The following is a 20,871-nucleotide window of genomic DNA, read 5'->3' on the forward strand; positions in this document are numbered from 1 at the left end:
TTAAGTATTAAGCTTATATAATCAAAAACTAAAATAGTCCTTTTGCTAATGTCACATATATTCTGATAATTTACAAAATGTAATGGATAATATGTCCTTCACACCTTAGTTCTAGTATTGGTAAGCATTTCTGAGCAAGTTGTTTCAATTAATGATAATGATTTTTACTCATTATTGAAATATAAGCATAAATATTTACAAACAATCGATGGTATTGACTTTATTGTTATACTCAATTATGCTTCGATAAAGATGTAGGTATCATATTCCAAAAGTAGTATACATGTATACTATTTGTTTAGTTAGTTTTCATATTATCTAAGCAGAATTTCTACCTACCATCTCTTTTATCCAATGGAATTTTAAAAAAAGCTTCAAGAAAATTTTCATGGATAATTTAAATATTACAAAAATATTTTTAAAATAGGTATTTTTTTCATGTCATTATTATATACTAGACAACTTATAAATAGTTCCTATAATTAAAGACATCAAAAGTTTATAATTTTTCATATACATTTATGTGCAGTGCCTATGAAAAATTTCAATAGTTCATGTATTACAGAATGTTAAAATCTTTTTTTGTTGTTTTGTTCAGTTATTCTGCTCAACCATCTGTGTGCTAACTCCTTGAGGTTTTATGTGAACTTTGACATAGTAGATGTTGAACAACCTGAAATATTAAATTCTTATGTTAGAATGTGTAAGCTCTCATTAATTCTTTTAGAACTTAAACTATAAATTTTCAAAGAAGTCAGACAGAACACATTGCATTTTGAGAAGAAAGTATAGAATTTGGTGCATGAAAGACCTGAAAAGAGCAAACTCTCTACAACTCATTGATGTATAGCAGTTGACCACATTCTGTCAAATAGTTTCTGACGAAAATATCTTCTTTTTTCATGCATGATCTTGCAGAATTCATAGAATTGGCAAGCAAGAGGTTTTGTGAGTTGATACATGTCTTTTCATCTTTGTTATTCATGTAAATTAATCATTGAGTGATAGATTTCTCTTAGAAGATATTTAAAGGTCCAAGTGAATAAACTATAAAGAGACTTATAACTATTGTAATTATTCAATTGGTAATAAAACAGATAAATGTTTAAATACCTTGACCAAAAGAAGATGACCCAATGTAAAAAATCCATTAGGTTTGCAAGAAGATCAATATTACACTCTTGCATAGAATAACATTCTTGTATAAATAACCAAGGGTTTCCTTGCCACATATTTTATAATGTATATATTTTCTTGTCTTAGAAATATATAAAAGAGTAGATTAAGAAATGTCTTTTCTGACAATTGCAACAAGCTGAAAGTGTTTCAAATTGATGAATACATGTGTAAGAAGGTATTAAAACAGGACACTTTTTGTTTATCTTTTAATACAGAAAATTGCCCAAGACACTTCAATTATGTAAAATGGTGGTTGTTGTAAAAGTGGACAAATGGTCAGGATTTCAACCAATATTATAAGCCTAGGAAACATAAATAGCAGGGCCTTGCAGACTTAATTTTCAAGCTAAATATTTCATTTGTCACAACAAACATGATCAGAAAAATCTTTTTTGCTGATAAATTGGCTCCAGTTGTTTTTGTGGTTTAATTGTCATGTTTGTATCTGATGAGTTAGGCCATTTATCAGCTGAACATTTTTATTTGTTCTTTAATGGGTTTGCTCATTGTTGAAGGCTGTACAATGACCTTAAGTTCCTTACCTTTATGTCAATTAGTCTCTGGTAGCAATCATACCACATCTTTTTTTAATTTTTATACCTATGTTTCCAGTCCAAAAACCTATGGATTAATTCATAGAGAAAAAGGGAATTTTTAATTTTAAATGATGGGGTTCAAAATTAATGCATGGGGCACTTACCAAATCTAAAAATAAAACAATATTGATATTGTCTATATACATACCAGTATCTAATACATCTGGTGTGACATTACAGAGTGTGCCCAAAACCTTTACAATGTGATTTGTTAACTAAGAATGAATGCACCAAGTCTCCTGGAACTCTGTAGACAGAAAAATAATTGAATTCAATATAACAATTATTACAGGTAATGTATAAGCTAAATGTATTGTCTATGGTTGTTACATTTTGATTTATATATTGTCTATGGTTCTAAGATACAGGCTATATGTATTGTCTATGGTGCTTAGAAATGGTCCATATGTATTGTCTATGGTTCTTAGATATGGTTCTTAAGTTCAGTCTATATGCATTGTCTATGGTTCTAAGATACAGGCTATATGCATTGTCTATGGTTCTAAGGTACAGGCTATATGTATTGTCTATGGTTCTTAGGTTCAGTCTATATGTATTGTCTATGGTTCTTATAAAATGGTCCATATGCATTGCCTATGGTTCTTAAATATGGTTCTTAGGTTAAGTCTGTATGTATTGTCTATGGTTCTAAGATACATGCTATATGTATTGTCTATGGTTCTTAGGTTCAGTCTATATGTATTGTCTATGGTTCTTAGAAATGGTCCATATGTACTGTCTATGGTTCTTAGATATGGTTCTTAGGTTCAGTCTATATGCATTGTCTATGGTTCTAAGATACAGGCTATATGTATTGTCTATGGTTCTTAGGTTCAGTCTATATGTTTTGTTTATGGTTCTTAGAAATCGTCCATATGTATTGTCTATGGTTCTTAGATATGGTTCTTAGGTTCAGTCTATATGCATTGTCTATGGTTCTAAGATACAGGCTATATGCATTGTCTATGGTTCTTATGTTCAATTTATATGTATTGTATATGGTTCTTAGATATAGGCTATATGTATTGTCTATGGTTTTTAGATATAGGCTATATGTATTGTCTATGGTTCTTAGATAGAGGCTATGTGTATTGCCTATGGTTCTTAGATATAGGCTAAATGTATTGCCTATGGTTTTAAGGTATGGTCTATATGTATTGCCTATGGTTCTAAGTTATAGGCTTTATGCATTGTTTGTGGTTCTAAGTTATAGGCTATATGCATTGTCTATGGTTCCAAGTTATAGGCTATATGTATTGTCAATGGTTCTTAGGTAGAGTCTATGTGCATTGTCTAAGGTTCTCAGATATGGTCCATATGCATTGTCTATGGTTCTTATGTTCGGCCTATATGCATTGTCTATTGTCTATGGTTCTTAGGTTCAGTCTATATGCATTGTCTATGGTTCTTAGATATAGGCTATGTCTATTGCATATGGTTTTAAGGTATAGTCTATATGTATTGTTTATGGTTCGAAGTTATAGGCTATATGCATTGTCTATGGTTCCAAGTTATAGGCTATATGTATTGTCTATGGTTCTTAGGTAGAGTCTATGTGCATTGTCTAAGGTTCTCAGATATGGTCCATATGCATTGTCTATGGTTCTTATGTTCGGTCTATATGCATTGTCTATGGTTCTTAGGTTCAGTCTATATGTATTGTCTATGGTTCTTAGGTTCAGTCTATATGCATTGTCTATGGTTCTTAGGTTCAGTCTATATGCATTGTCTATGGTTCTTATGTTTGGTCTATATGCATTGTCTATGGTTCTTAGGTTCAGTCTATATGCATTGTCTATGGTTCTTATGTTCAATTTATATGTATTGTCAATGGTGCTTAGGTACAGTCTATATGCATTGTCTATAGTTCTTAGATATAGGCTATATGTATTGTCTATGGTTCTTAGGTATAGTCTATATGCATTGTCCATGGTTCTTAGGTTCAGTCTATATGTTTTGTTGATGGTTCTTAGGTACAGTCTATTTGTATTGTCTATGGTTTTTAGGTTTAGTCTACGTGTATTGTCTATTGTTCTTTAGGTATATAGATATAGGAAGATGTGTTCCAATAAAACAACTCGTCCATCCAAGTAACAATTTATAAAAGTAAACCATTATAGGTCAAAGTACGGCCTTCAACACGGAACTATATGTATTGTCTATGGTTCTTAGATATAGGCTATATGTATTGTCTATGGTTCTTATGTTCAGTCAATATATATATATATTGTCCATGGTTCTTAGATATAGGCTATATGTATTGTCTATGGTTCTTAGGTTCAGTCTATATATATATTGTCTATGGTTCTTAGGTTCAGTCTATATATATATTGTCTAAGGTTCTTAGGTTCAGTCTATATGAATTGTCTATGGTTCTTAGATATAGGCTATATGTATTGTCTATGGTTCTTAGGTTCAGTCTATATATATATTGTCTATGGTTCTTAGGTACAGTCTATATGTATTGTCTATGGTTCTTATGTTCAGTCTATATAAAATTGAGAATGGAAATGGGGAATGTGTCAAAGAGACAACAACCTGACCATAGTACAGACAACAGCAGAAGGTCACCAACAGGTCTTCAATGCAGCGATAAATTCCCGCACCCGGAGATGTATTGTTTATGGTTCTCAGATAAAGGCTTCATGTATGGTCTATGGTTCTTAGGTTTAGTTTATATGAATTATCTATGGTTCTTAGAGAAAGGCTATATGTTTTGTCCATATGGTTCCTAGGTTCAGTCTATATGTATAGTATATAGTTGTTAGATAAAGGCGTTATATATTGTCTATAATTCTTAGATATCAGCTTGATATGTTGTCTATGGTCTTTAGGTACAGTCTATATGTATTTTCTATGGTTCTTAGATATAGGCTTCATGTATTTTCTATGGTTCTTATGTTTAGTTTATATGTATCATATATGGTTCTTAGATATAGGGTACATGTATTGTTTATGGTTCTTAGATATATGCTTTATTAACTGTCTATATGGTTTTTCGGTTCAGGTTATAAGTTTTGTCTACTGTAAATTCAGAAATTAATGCGTTCATTTATTATTGCGATATTTGAAGAATGGACAAAAATGCGAGATTAATTATTGCGATTTCAGGAAAATCTGCATACGGATATATGTTTCAGATATCAAAATGCGAGTTCTTATTTTTGCGATACTCATCCAGTCGCAATATTCGCATTAATAAAAACGTCGCAATAATTTTTGAATTCACAGTATATGGTTCTTAGGTACAGTCTATATGACATGCATGTATTGTTGATATGGTTCTTAGGTACAGGCTTTATATATATATATTGTAATTCCAGTGCAGTAATCAAACTACTAACATAATTAACATGATCAAAGTGTAACCACATAATCATAAACATTAGGGGAGTATTCAAACTAATAAAATGATCAGCCGATATAATAACATGATCATGAATTTTTAGGACAGAAATCGAAACTATCGGCATGATTAAACCAGGTTATAAAGGACAATAATCAAACAATCGATTTGAAATGATGATGATGATTAAACCCTGTAATCACATGATCATCAAAGGCGGATTTAGAGGGGGCAGGGAGCTTCATATATGATAAATGTATAGACTTTTAAACATATTGCTCCAAACGTTGGTTTCCCATAGGGCCTCATCCCCTTTTTCAAAATCTTGGAATCATGGGTCATGAATAATAAGGGCAATAATCAAATGATTAACATGATCAAAGTGTGATATTACATTATCTAATCTATCATGAATATCAAGGGTAATAATCAAACCTTAAATTAGATAATTATGAATATTAAGGGCAATAATCAAAAATATGTAATCAGATAATCATGAATAGTATAGGCAATAATCAATAGATTATCATGTTTTACTGTTCAATCATATGATTATGGTTATTAAGGGTAATAATCAAATGATCGTCATGTTCGAAACTGTGTAATCAGATGATCATGAATATAAGGGCAATATTCAAACGATCATCATGTTCAAACTGTGTAATTAGATGATCATGAATATTCAGGGCAATAATCAAACAATCATCATGTTCAAACTATGTAATTAAATAATCATGAATATTAAGGGCAATAATCTAACGATCATCATAGTCAAACTGCGTAATCAGATAATCATGAATATTAATGGTAATAATCAAACAATCATCATGGCCTAACTGTTCAATCATATGATCATGATTATCAGGGGCAAAAATCAATCAATCATCATGGCCGAACTGTTTAATCATATGATCATGATTATCAAGGGCAATAATCAGACGATCATCATGGCCTAACTGTGTAATCATATGGTTATATATATTAAGGGCAACAATCAAACAGTCATCATGGCCTAAATGTTAAATCATATGATCATGATTATCAAGGGCAATAATCAGACGATCATCACGGCCTAACTGTGTAATCATATGATTATGAATATTAATGGCAATAATCAAACAATCATCATGGCCTAACTGTTTAATCATATGATCATGATTATCAAGGGCAATAATCAGACGATCACCACTGCCTAACTGTGTAATCATATGATTATGAATATTAATGGCAATAATCAAACAATCATCATGGCCTAACTGTTTAATCATATGATCATGATTATCAAGGGCAATATTCAGACGATCATCATGGCCTAACTGTGTAATCATATGATTATGAACATAGAGGGCAATATTTAAACGATCTTCATGGTCAATCTGTGGAATAATATGATTATGATGATTATGAATATTAAGAGCAATAATCAAACGATAAACATGATTTGAATGTGTGATCAACTTATCATGAATAATAATTTCTTCTAACTATCAACATAATCACACCGTGTAATCATGAATATCAGGGGAAAACTCTTACTATCAACATGATCACACTACTCACTAGTTATAAGACTTATAGTGATTAACTTATACAGGGAATTTTATAAATCCCAGGTTGGACCAGAGCCTGATATTTTGGCCTAAATGTTTAAAGCAAAGGTATGTTTATTATTTGGTCGTAAAGAGGCAATTTTTGTTTTCGTGTTTACCCTTTTCTGCATCTTTAGGACTCACTTACCCGTCAGTTAACAGCAGTATAAATATAACGTGAAATCGAAACAGAAAGTACACTTCGGAAATTCTCTTTTTCGTAGAATAAATCCGAGTTACATTAAGAACCAATTGTATGATAGATAACAAAAATGAAAAATAAATAAGCCAATCAGAGCGTGGTCCATATCGTGGTTTTTAAATCCTAAAAACCACTACTATTATACCTCTTTTCCCTCCATGACATTCATGTGGTATCCGGTAAAACCCGATATGACTTTAATATTAACTATTTCAACGCATGCGTGCTTGTGTTGTTTTTCAAGAAAGACCATTTCCTGTTGACATTCGCTACAGATTTCTTCATTGTTTAGAGTAAGAAACATGATTTAACAAATGAGGAACAATTCTCACTCATGAAACTACGTAAAGTAGGCATTAAATAGGGCAAATGGTTTCAAATGCTCGATTGAAATAATGTAGAATGCACGTGTATTCAACAGTTCAAGTGACAGTGACGCTGTAACATGAACAAGATTACACATGTATGATCAGATCGGGTCTCACTAAATTAGCGACATAAAAAAAAACAAATTTAGCTTAAACAAATCAAAATGTCAAAGATTTCTAATAAATAAATATATCGAAAGTTCAAACATAGATTTAGTTGGTTTTTTTTTTAAATATATGTTACTTTATGTATGTATTTTCATTTCAAGTCAATTTCTTTTTCTCCACTCTCAATTTTTTTCCCCAACTCACATCAACATGTTTTTGCTTAGAACTTGTTTTCCTTCTTGATAACAAGAAATCAGTTTGCACAATTGTGTCTCTTTAATTATAATTCTACATATCTATTGCATATCCTACATTGAAATAAATGAACACTCAATTAGAACAAACATTTCTTGAACATTGTTTCCACCTGCCCTTGGCGCCCTTACCTCAACAGAAAACTTAATCAAATACATGTCTATCAGCATTTCCAGTAAAATTGTTACATGCTTGTCTAAACAACTAATTAACTGACAATGACATATATAATCATCAGATACATGTACAATAAACCTTTTGCAGTTTTATCACCTCTGTTGGTGATTGGCTTCTGCTAATTAGGTTTTTAAGATAATTGAACAAATATACTAGAACGGAACCAGAAACAGAATGAACCACAGGAACCACAGAATATATTTATGAAGCCAGACATTTTACAAATAAATTAGATATTTACAGATCTACCAGGATTTTTTTAATTCCCAATACATGTACCAGCGGCGATCATATCCTCTCATATAGTCCCGACGCAACTGGAAGTAGTACCTCCTAGAGCGAAGCCAGTTGAATTGGTACAGAATTACCAGTGAGGTGTTGTCCATTTGGGAATTAAATCGAACCTTTTATAATCCACTTTCATCATCTGTTTAAGGTAGCACGGTAGTATTTGCATTCCGGAATTTAGGTTGCTCTTTTGTGTACCCTACTTAAGTCAATGTATCTGAACAGTGTGATTGGACAAAAAATACAGTATCAACTGAACATACTTTCCCAAACTGAGGGATGAATCAGGTGTAGAAAAATATGAAATAATTTTACATACAGATGAAAATGAATTTTTGAGAATTTTTTTAAATTTTGAATTCACTGCATGATAAAAAAGCACTAGTGGCCTTAGGTTTTTAAAGATAGCAAAAAAAGTAAACGGTCATGATACATATTTAAATTCATTTCTGAAAATTATAATGAAAGTACTTCAGTAAACTGCATGTGTACGTAAAATTTTGGGCAGTGCTAGAAAGTGGTGAAAAGTCTAAAAAGGCTATCATTATCCCTTATGGGCCAGGAAATACTAAAGTGCCACCTTAACTGGGATATATATGTTTACAATAAATCAATAGAGGTCCTTTTTTCACCTATTCAATTTGTAAGTTTATCAATAAAAAGTTGATTAGGGGCAACTAGAATAAAAACAGCCCTTAAATTGCACCCCTGGGAGTGAAAATTGCTGATTCAGCAAATTTTGCCTGTTCTGTGGGTAATAATGTAAAAATTTACCTAGAAAGTAGAATTTCATTATTTTTATGTAACTTGCAGTACATTTTTGATAATAAATGTTCGCTTTAACTTTTCGCAGTGACTGACACATGTGCTACAACTGGAATATGAGACACGACATATTTTAGTTTCCTGTACGTCCTATAGTTTTCACTGAAAAATATAAAGTGCATAATTTCTTATTTTTTTCCACACAAGTACAGCTATACTAGTTTTCTTTAGGTTTAATTTGTAGTTCTGTGGTAACATGGCACCAGTGTGAGCTTTTTTGGAACCAGTAAGTGGTTTAGGGGTCCTTACTTATTCATTTAGCTGAAATAGAGATAGTATTAGGGGTTTCTTTGCATTGACAAGACAATTTTTTGGACAAAGAATGTGATTTTGATTGTATATCAGCAAGATTAAATAGTTTATTCATTTTCCATGCAAATATCATGAATTGTTTTGATTTTCTGACCCTGAAAAGCACAATAAAGGTAAATTGATTATTTAAGGGGACATAATTTAACTTAATGCATACATGAGAAATAGACAAACAGTCATCTTAGAGATATATTCTAGTACATATGTAGGACTCTAAAGTGCGACGGGGACGCTAAAGTGCGATGGTCACGCTAAAGTGCGATGGTCTACGCTAAAGTGCGATGCCTCCATAAGCTAAAGTCTGATGGTCCGCGAAAGTATAGACGTAAGAGACGTAGTTTGATTATGACGTTGACAGTCGTTTATACAAACTAAAAATGAACACGCCGGAAGATAAATTACTAACATTTGATTAACAACTGTTAAACCAAATGTCAATGACTTGTTAATAATTAATTTAAACCTAACCGTGCTTTGACGTCTGACGCAAATGTTTTTTTTTTTGGTAGCTGAAAGAAGAACTTGTATCCTGCAGTCGACCATTTTATTTACTATTTAGATACAAAATAGAATTCGCATAAATATCCTGTACTGTGCTTTTATTGGAAGCGAACGGATACATTCAACTCATTGTTTATGCGGCAGTTTACTTTGCGGTCCCCATTAAAATATTGTCGCTTTAAAAAGTAACATCGGTAAATAAAGGTAGATGTTTGCATGCGTAAATTATAAATTGTCGGCTAAAATATAAGTTTGTACATTATAGGAAAATATAAAATGTAGTGCAGAAAGCCTGATTTAGATATTTATCTTTCAAGTTATATTTTGTCTTCATCAACTAACTCACAGACAGATATCAAGATATCCAGATTCTCTACATTAAGAAGCCATATCAGTTTTTGGCTTGGAATCAAATGCCTAAAGTTTGGGCATAGTGAGTTAATAGTGGAATTTAAACAATTTCTCTTATCTTGAGATGATGTACACGAAAATAAAAAATGTTTTTCATCATCAACTTCATTTGAGGTGCACCTGAGACATATTCTGTCTTGTTGGAGAGTACCCTGATAGCGACCTTGTTCAATTCTTAGTCTGTGAGAAGAAATACGCAATCGAGTGAAATTTCTCCTCTGCTCAGGTGATTGTAATATAGTAAGATATCTTTCAAGACTAAAATGAGTCTTAAAAGTGCTGTAGCTACAAAGCTTCCCATCAGCACAATTGTGCATTTGTTTTCTCCACTGTATTTCATAGTCATGATAGTGCTGATAAAAAAACTTTTTAAATAAAATTTTGAATCTAAAGTTGCTTGCAAAGGCTAGACTGTCAACCCCATTAATTTTTTTTTGCAAATAGTTTAAAGATCCATACCAAGAGGGAATTTTTGATTCAAATAATAGCTTTGACTCTAAATATGCATCTTTTAGTAATGGAAAGGATGAACCCAAATTTTCAAGCCGGTGCCAGTATCTGATCATAGATTTGGTGATATCAAAATGTAAAGGAAATCTCCCAAGTTCTGAAAGAGTGGCAAAGTTTGTTGCTCTTTTCCCCACACCTAGTAATAGTTTACAAAATTTCATATGTAATCTTTCAGAAAGAAGTTTAGGATAGGCTTGATCAACTGGAGAAGTCTGAGAATTTAATTTTTTTTTGAAGGGATTAAAAAAGCCCCAAATTTCCGAACTATACAAAAGAATGGGTTTAATTGTATGATCAAATACGTGGAGGCTGTTTTCAATATTTGGATTCAGTGACAAGAAGTCCTTTCGTAGCTTGTAGTATGCTTTTAGTGCCTTATTGTACAATTCCTTCTGAGCAAAGGAAAAAGATCCTAATGCACTAAATGTTATACCTAAATATTTACAATGTTGAACACAATCTATCAACATGTCATTAAAATAAAAATTATGTTTTATATGCCTGCCTGCCTTGTTAAATACCATCACCTTAGTTTTTTTTAGATTAATTTTCATACACCAATCTTTACAATAATTATTTAATTGATCAAGTTTACACTGAAGCCCCTTTTCCGAGGAAGAAAAAATGACAATATCGTCAGCATATAATAAACAATGAACTGGCTTTGAGTTAACCAAGACAGGATCAGGTGACTTTTCAAGATAATCAGGGAGGTCATTTATGAAAATTTTAAACAAATTTGGACTCAAATTATCTCCCTGTTTCACTCCCACCTTAGTTGGGAAAAGGTCTGTAACTCTATTCTTTAATCGAATACACGATTTACTCTGAGCATACATACTCTTAATTATATTATAAAAATTTGTACCCAGCCCGATGTTTAATAACTTGAATTATATGTAGGACTATCAACATAAAATCAATGGTCAGTATAGTAGACGAGACATTTCAGCGTGTGCACTCTTGTTTAAACTTATCTGTAAGCAATTGAGGAACAAAATCACAACTATAAAGGAAAACCTCATTTCAAATTTAATAATCCCCTTTTTGGTTCTGTGTCTGGAGCAATTTTCTGACTTTGCCACCAACTGCAGTGTTCCCACTTGCCCAAAATAAAAATGCTGCTTGCCATTGGTGCCCTACCCCTCCTGTCTGCCAATGAAATAATAAAATTACACCCCAAGTTCTGTCTTTGCAACATTAGACCTTTTTGCTAATAGGAATCTGTGACACTTGAACTATTGATGATGAAGAACAATCACTTTTTCATTATTGCAGCAGACATTTCTATTTTGATGTAAAATTTTACTGCAACGTCTGTGCAAACAAATAGCAATAAGGTGTATACACTTAATCAAATTACATATCTATTGGCATTTCCAGTAAACTGTTACATGATTGTCTTAACCACTAATAAACTGACTATGACATATAATCAGGAACATTAGCCTTTGGCAGTTTTATCACCAGCTCAGTTCATCAGACATTTTCTTCTGAAAATGGAACAATTGAGCAAAACTTTTGTTTTTCTAATCCAAAAAACTGAAGCAAATGTTTTTCAAATATTGTAGGTAAGCTGACTTTTTCAAAATGGCGCTACCAACTACTCCTCGCTACTGGACAACAAGAAAGAATATTTATGAACAAGCTATAGTACGACACAGAGACCATAACGACCAGTTCAGGGAAAGATGGGGTACAGCTGTTAACTATTTTCAGAAATCTGACATGGAAGCTAAAAAGCAATCAAACTGGGGCTCAGAACAAAGCATGAGGTCAAGGTAATTTTTATTTGCTTAAAAAATATACAATTAGAGAATATACAAAATATACTGTAACTTATTGAATCAAGGTCACCATGGTCACTTTAGAAGTTTAAAAGAGACCTTTGATAAACGTATTGCAAACATATTTTATTCATGGCAATGTTCATTGAATTTGACAAGGCTGGTTTGACAGCTGTATCAAAATAAAATTTTCCTAGCAATAGGACTATTGGAGATTGTGAATTGCTATTTTTTGCTGTTGGACATTAAGTTCTGTAAGTTTCATACTTTTGGTTGTTCTAATGAATTTCCTTTGGTCTTTTAAGCAACATTTTCTCAGCTTCATTTGAAGCTGTTTTAATACAATATAGGCATCTTTATTTACCTATACAGAGTATTTAAATAAATATAGAATAACTATAACTAATCCAAGAATTCAAAGGTAAAATAACATGTAAGAACAACACCCATTTATTCACAAATTTGCATAGCACTTGAGCATATTGAATGAATTATCATTGTTGTTTGGCCCCTCATTGAATATTTTAAGACATACAAATTCTTGGATGAGTTATTTTTATACGACCGCAAAAAATTTTTGCGTTCGTATATTGGTATGACGTTGGCGTCGTCGTCCGGCATCGTCGTCGTCCGAAGACACATTGGTTTTCACACAATAACTTTAAGTGAATGGATCTCTATGAAATTTTACCATAAGGTTCAATACCACAAAAGGAAGGTTGGGATTGATTTTGGGGGTTATGGTACCAACAGTTAAGGAATTAGGGGCCAAAAATAAGCATTTTTGTAACTTCCAGACAATAACTTGTGTGTTAGTGTATGGATCTCTCTGACATTGAACCACAAGGTTCCATATCACAAAGGGAATGCTGGGATTGATTTTGGGGGTAATTGCTTCAAAATTTTAGGAATTAGGGGCCAAAAAAGGAGAAAAAAAACAAGCATTTTTCTAGTTTCATGACAATAACTTGTGTGTAAGTGTATGGATCTTTCTGAAATTGTACTACAAGGTTCCATATCACAAAGGGAAAGCTGGAATTGAGTTTGGGGGTAATTGCCCAAAACGTTTAGGAACAAGGGGCCAAAAATAAGCATTTTTCTTGTTTCCAGACAATAACTTGTGTTCAAATGCATGGATCTCTCTGAAATTGTACTGCAAGGTACCATACCACAAAGGGAAGGCTGGGATTGAATTTGGGGGTAATTGCCTCAAAATTTTAGGAATTAGGGCCAAAAAGGGGCATAAAACAAGCATTTTTTCTAATTTCAGGACAATAACTTGTGTGTAAGTGTATGGATCTTTATGAAATTGTACTACAAGGTTACATATCACAAAGGGAAAGCTGGGTTTGAGTTTGGGGGTAATTGCCCTAAACGTTTAGGAATTTGGGGCCAAAAAGGGGCCAAAAAACAAGCATTTTTACAGTTTCCAGACAATAACTTGTGTTCAAGTGTATGGATCTCTCTGAAATTGTACTGCAAGGTACCATACCACAAAGGGAAGGCTGGGATTGAGTTTGGGGGTGATGAATCATAAGGGGGATAAAAAAATTGGGGGGGGGATTTTTTTTTCCTTTAAAATTTTCCATTTTAAGTTGGTTATTTTTTATCTATATATAAAAGCAAATAATAATGATATTGTTTGGTTTCATCAAAAATTGAAATATTGGGGTTCTTTGATATGCTGAATCTAACTGTGTATTTAGATTCTTAATTTTTGGTCCCGTTTTCATATTGGTCTACATTAAGGTCCAAAGGGTCCAAAATTAAACTTAGTTTGATTTTAACAAAAATTGAATTCTTGGGGTTCTTTGATATGCTGAATCTAACATGTATGTAGTTAGATTTTGGATATTGGACCATAATAGGTAAATTAAAAATTTTCAAGTTCTTAGACCACATTCAGTCTGTGTCAGAAACCTATGCTGTGCCAAATATTTAATCACAATCCAAATTCAGAGCTGTATCAAGCTTGAATGTTGTGTCCATACTTGCCCCAACTGTTCAGGGTTCGACCTCTGCGGTCATATCAAGCTGCGCCCAGCGGAGCATTTTATTTTCATAATGATTAATTCTAATGTAAATAGGGTAGAAAATGCGAGGGATTTCTATTCTTTCTCACTCGGATTTGATTTAATATCATCAACAGCTATTGTTGTACATTGTATGATGTTAGAGAAGTGATATTACATGATTTATTTCGCAGTGTATTTCAGTACAACCAGTGTATTAATGACCAGTGTAATAAAAACCAATATCCAGCACCCTAATATTTTATGCTATAATAACAATAATGGTAGAAGTTTTACTGCACCATATGCATGATATATGCAATTGGACAATTTATGTTTCTTCAGTGATGCTTGATGCCAAATGTTTTCAAATCAAAAACCTAACACAAAACCCCTTATAGTTTACACAGGAACAAAATCAAACTTCTTTTACACTATGTAACTTGGCATCTACATTTTATTTTTTTCTCCAGATTGATTTTTAAGGTTTCCCATTGCAAATCATGGTAAATGTATTAACCAACCATTTTGAAGAAATTGGTCAAGCAAACTCTCTGACACAGTTAATATAGGAATGGACTTGAACTCTTGACTTTCTAGTTCATTACTTGTCACCAAATACGACTCATCACTGAACATTACTTGTCACGAATAACACAGCAGCTAAATTGATCCATCCTGTATTTTTGTTATCTGCATCAACAATGGTAAAAGCAGGTCTAGTAACCGCTTGTCTCTATCCATCATTCTGTCATTCCCTCCGTCCATCTGAAAGACTTCGGTAGAAAACATTCATCAAACGAGAAGAAAAAATATACCCATCAAAATCCAAACAAAGATTTTATCTTTCTGAAACACAAAATGCATTAAACTTATATATATCTAGTGGGTTCTAGGCCTTAAAACTTTTCCAACTGCACTGGTTTGTCTACAGGTACTGAGAGTAAATTGTTAGGTATAACTACAGCAATTTTTGCGTATATTGGTATCACATTGTCGTCGGTGTCAGCGTCGTCCGTAGACATTTGGTTTCCGAACAATAACTTTAGTTTAAGTGTATGGATCTCTATGAATTTTTATTGAGCTTTTTGGTAAAAAAAGTACGCTTTTTGTTCAGGAATTAGGGGCCAATAAGGGTCTAAAACAAGCATTTTTCTAGTTTTCAGACAATAACTTGTGTTTAAGTGTATGGATGTCTCTTAATTTGTACCACATTTTACAAAAAGAAAATTTCTTCAAAATAAATTTTTTTGGAAGGGGGGGAAACAAAAATTTTTGGGGAGGGGGGCAATTTTTTTCCTCAAAAGAAAATTCTTTTCAAATATTATTTTTTTTGGAAGGGGTTAAAAAAAATAATTTTGGGAGGGTCAATTTTTTTTCCTCAAGATTTAAGAAATTTTTTTTCAATTGGGGGTCACAATTTATTTTGCTAATTCTTTGTATATAGTCTGAAAACAGATTTACTAAGTATTGCGCAACAGCACAGTGTATTGCACAACAGCAAGAAATCTTCAATTGAATATAAATTCAAATCATACAATTAATTTCAAGTTCTTTGACTACATTTATTCTGTGTCAGAAACCTATTATGTGTCAAATATTTAATTACAATCCAAAATCAGACCTGTATCAAGCTTGAATATTGTGTCCATTTTTGCCCCAACCGTTCAGGGTTGGACCTCTGCTGTCGTATCCAGCTGCGCTCGGCGAAGCAGTTTATTGTCCATTTGTTATGACGAACCTTAAAAACACTCATTGTACATGTATAATTTTGGTCAATTTTTATACGCCTGTTTACGGGACGTATTATGGTATACCATTGTCCGTCCGTTGTCAACATGTCGGACAATAACTCAAAAACACTTTAACCAATTTGCATGAAACTTTCGTGAATTGTATATATCTATTGACAATGATTGACGTGAGTTCCCTTTTTGGTTTTTATAAATTTTAGATTTTACATTTCCGAGTTATTGTGTTTATTCATTAAAAAAGGAGGATTTCCCAGTTTTCAGACAATAACTCAAAAATGCTTTGAGCAGTTTTCATGAAACTTTGGTGAATTGTTTATATCTATTGACGTGAGCTCCTTTTCGATTTTTATAAATTTTAGATGTAACATAGAAGTGTATTACCATAAGACAGTGTGTCATGTATATTATCACTTGTCACCATCTTACGGTGTTTATATATCTCAACTTGTACGATTCGCTCGTGTATGTAACAATGTTTTAGATTTTAACGAGAGAAATTTATGAATTACTGAAAAATTATTACACCAGGGTTTTCGATATCACAAACTAGTCAAAACATTTACTAAATTTTATCATCGGTATAAGGACATCATTCGTAAATATAGCTCAACATGCAGACTTCTTATACGTTCAGGTATTTCACATCCAATTTTTTATGGAAATATTCTTTATAAAGCACAAAAATGTCAGTATTCACCTCTGAAACTAACAAAACCTTTAAATAGACTTATTAAGAAGGGATATAGTTACGATACTGTTGTCAGGTCATTAAAGATTGCATATTTTGGCGTTAATATTGATTCACTTATAGGGTCTTTGCATCGGCACTAAACACATTTATTTAAAAACCAGTTGTTGGCATGACACGGGTTATGTTCTTCTCATATATGTTATGATGGTATGATACTAAACCCCTAACGGGAAGGATTGTGCCTGATATTCATATGATGAAGACATAATCTTTCAATCAGTTTAATTGAAGTCTGGAGCTGGCATGTCAGTTAACTGCTAGTAGTCTGTTGTTATTTATGTATTATTGTCATTTTGTTTATTTTCTTTGGTTACATCTTCTGACATCAGACTCGGACTTCTCTTGAACTGAATTTTAATGTGCGTATTGTTATGCGTTTACTTTTCTACATTGGCTAGAGGTATAGGGGGAGGGTTGAGATCTCATAAACATGTTAAACCCCGCCGCATTTTTGCGCCTGTCCCAAGTCAGGAGCCTCTAGCCTTTGTTAGTCTTGTATTATTTTTAATTTTAGTTTCTTGTGTACAATTTGGAGTTTAGTATGGCGTTCATTATCACTGAACTAGTATATATATTTGTTTAGGGGCCAGCTGAAGGACGCCTCCGGGTGCGGGAATTTCTCGCTGCATTGAAGACCTGTTGGTGGCCTTCTGCTGTTGTCTGTTCTGTGGTCGGGTTGTTGTCTCTTTGACACATTCCCCATTTCCATTCTCAATTTTATGATCTTCATGTGACTTCAATGACAAAATACTAATTTTTTTCACATTTTGGTGTTTGAAAAATATTTTTTTTATCCTTTGAATTATGCTTTGGTATTTGGCACATTGATGCAGCACTCCATGATGAAGTGTTGAGTTCCATGGAAGATGCCTCTAATGTTTACTTTGGTCATGATATGAGCTATATTCTACACATGGTTGCATTAATATACATTTCTGTTGAGGACAGTGCTACTGTTGCTCCTTTGTAATGTTTGTCTTACTGACTAATCTATTCAAAATAATTATTTAATGAATGGCTATTATTTATTTTGAATTTATTGAACCATAAAATTAATTTTTGACTTTTCACATTTTACATAATCAGCTTCGCTTTCGCGGATTATGTAAAATGTGAAGAGTCAAAAATTAATTTTATGGTTCAATAAATTCAAAATAAATTATTGTCATTCATTATAAATAAATTTCTATCAAAAATAAGGCTCAAAGAGCTTTTTAAATATATTATTTATATTAACAATAACAACGTACACACATGTTGGCGTATGAATACACAACGTCAAAGTCATCTTCGCTAGCCAAGGGTTATGATCTACTTCCCTCCTCTCCACCCTTTGCAGATTAAGATAGAATTTCGGAGACACAAGGTAATGATTTTCATTGGTTGCAGTCGAAACTCGCTGCATCCAATCAAAAAGCGCCTATAACATGATCATGTGTAAATGTAGAAAGTGTATGTAAACAATGGCCACATGCTTATTGTGCAACAAGTCTTTACATCCCTAAACATACGACTATATTTAGTGACAATTCGAATGTTTTTAATCAACTAATAGAAGTTCCTGTGTATGTTTCTTGCACAAACGCATGAATGTCAACGTATATTTTCGTTTCCTGCTTTACCAAGTGTGTAGAATCTAGACGCTACCGTGTTTTTACCTCCAAAATTGAAGAGTTCAAGTGCTATCATTGGTCAAGAATAATGTATTCGGAATGGGTGTGACTTTAATCTACCGATAGATGGCGCAACATTGTTATCACAAATGTTGGCTTAATCTGCCAAGGGTGGAGCGGAGGGAAGTGTATCGTAACCCTTGGCTAGCGAAGATGCGTCAAAATGGGCGTGTCGCCATAAAAATTGACAACATTGAAAATAAAGGTAATACTTTTAACCAATCAGAAGACAGTAAATACATCAAATTTATTTATTAAAGTATATCATTTTCCAGCATGGACAAATACAAAGCTATACAGGACAAAGATGAGAAGACAGAAAGGTTAAAGAAAAGGAGATTAAAGTTAGGACAGATGTTAAGAGAAGAAAGAAATAGATGGGAGGTCTGTTTTACATTGTCTCCATAAGTATTTAGAGGTTTTCAGGTGTCCTGTTTTTTTTATTATTAGGCTTATCAATTATGGCATATTAAATTAGGAGATGTGGTATGATTACCAATGAGAAAACTGTCAATTTCTTTGCAATGAAGACTGCATTCTTACTATATTGTTAAATCAAAAAGCTTTGAGAATAAATTTATTTAAAGAACCAATTTTCACTTCCAAACATTTTATGTGGGCGGGATCAATATACTGATTATACATCAGACTGTACTGGTTACCAGAATTTTGGATACACCAAACCAGGTACTTCATATCTGAGAAACAGGCAATATATGCCCTCAATTTTTGAATTCATTCATACATTTTTGTATTATCCAAAATTATCAGTCAATATGTGTTCTACAAGGATCACCAGCTTCACCTTTCATCTGATACCTTAATTACTAAAATATATTCTACATAGTTTTATATTTACACCTATGTGTAGGAACTATTTTGTTTTTAAATATGTACTACTTTCCAGCATGTTCTTTTTTGACCGTGCCCGATTTGGTGGTGTTGCACCTTACAAAGTCTATCCAAATTATTTTGGAAAAGAATTAGTCCGCTCAAACCGGTGCTATGGGCCATCTTAAACTTGCAATGAGGTGAGAGTTTTTTTGCTCTGTGTTGAAGGCTTCACTGTGACTTTGAGATGAAGAACAGCAATAAAGCGCTGTTCCTTTGCTTTTTGTGTATTTTTGCTGTGCATGTGCTGATTTTGTGTCATGGATGGATACCCCATATCCTTTGTTTTTCTATTAGTTTATATGGATTGTAACTTAATTTACCAGCAAATTTGAACTATTTCTTTGCCTGAGAAACAGCAAAACAATGTCAAGTTTCTCCCTTGTTCCACAACAAGAGCTCTGCCCTACTCCCAACGGGGGCCTAAGCTGATCTATACCTCCAGTCCTAACAAGTACAAGTGCACCTAAATTTCTCCTGGTACTTTTAGATATTTGACTGCAACATTGAAACCTGTTTAAAGCCCTGCTTGAACTGTTAGATAGCTCACACATTCATTGGTGAAATTGATTCATTGGATTTTCTTGTAATGGTTTACGTGTTCCATGAACATTTGTACTATGAAAGATTTCTATTTGGCGATATTTCAAATTATTTAGAGGGATGCAGTTAATATGATCATACTTCAGTTAAAACAATACATTTTAAACAGAAATGATAAAAAAAAATTAAACAATGCAAGCAGTGCAATGTAAAGTACAATCCCTATATAGCATTGGACAAAAGGAAGCATTTTTTTATCAAGGGCTTGCCATACTTTCCAGTGAATAATAAATTATTCATACAAATATTTTTGTGAAAATAACATAAATAGAAAACATATGGTACATATTGGTTATTGTATGGCAAACTATAAATTCATCTGGACAAATAAAAACAAAACATATTTAATTCACTTGTTTATGTTGTGTGTGGTTGCATGTGACGAGGAATATAAACATGTCAGAGTCAACAGTCATTCATATTTATTTTACACTGTATAAAACATTATAAGGAATTATTTCATTCAGATTGAAAATAAGAGTATAACATTTTACACAGTTATAACAAACCATGCATAAAGGTTATGTTAATAAATTATTTTCTTACAGGCAGAACTTAAAGGTCTTTCAAGGGATAATTATAGTCGACTGGAAGACATGAAAGAAAGAACAGATAGTTTGCGAAGTGCAAGGGAAGAAAAACGAAAACAGGTTTTACAAGCTTATCAATCATTTTAGTTTTACTAACACATTTTGTTTGTTGTATTTTTATTAACTTCCTATGCAATGAATTT

General features: G+C 32.6%; 1 protein-coding gene and 1 long non-coding RNA gene across 5 annotated transcripts in view; one reads left to right on the forward strand and one right to left on the reverse strand.

The window, feature by feature from the left end:
• Positions 1 to 7,098, reverse strand: LOC127712447 (uncharacterized). Of its 3 annotated transcripts, none has more exons than XR_007987078.1 (3): positions 7,058 to 7,098; positions 1,924 to 2,022; positions 1 to 673 (listed from the first exon to the last, which is right to left on the reverse strand). It is a non-coding gene; the product is annotated as an uncharacterized LOC127712447 (long non-coding RNA). The 3 variants fall into 3 exon arrangements; XR_007987076.1 differs by lacking the exon at positions 7,058 to 7,098 and adding an exon at positions 6,859 to 7,005; XR_007987077.1 differs by lacking the exon at positions 7,058 to 7,098 and adding an exon at positions 6,830 to 6,947.
• The window catches only part of LOC127712437 (trichoplein keratin filament-binding protein-like), a 55,152-nt gene continuing 41,378 nt past the window's right edge, over positions 7,098 to 20,871 (forward strand). The window contains exons 1-4 of one of the 2 annotated variants that reach the window (XM_052218879.1): positions 7,098 to 7,205; positions 12,239 to 12,448; positions 18,920 to 19,028; positions 20,687 to 20,788. In XM_052218879.1, coding sequence (XP_052074839.1) covers positions 12,258 to 12,448; positions 18,920 to 19,028; positions 20,687 to 20,788 — 402 coding nt within the window. In that variant the 5' untranslated portion in view covers positions 7,098 to 7,205; positions 12,239 to 12,257. Of the gene's footprint in view, positions 7,262 to 12,238; positions 12,449 to 18,919; positions 19,029 to 20,686; positions 20,789 to 20,871 lie in introns of both variants that reach the window. The other variant, XM_052218880.1, reaches the window with a different exon arrangement.

This window comes from Mytilus californianus, unplaced genomic scaffold (assembly GCF_021869535.1).
Source record: "Mytilus californianus isolate M0D057914Y unplaced genomic scaffold, xbMytCali1.0.p SCAF_8, whole genome shotgun sequence".
NCBI lineage: Eukaryota > Metazoa > Mollusca > Bivalvia > Mytilida > Mytilidae > Mytilus > Mytilus californianus.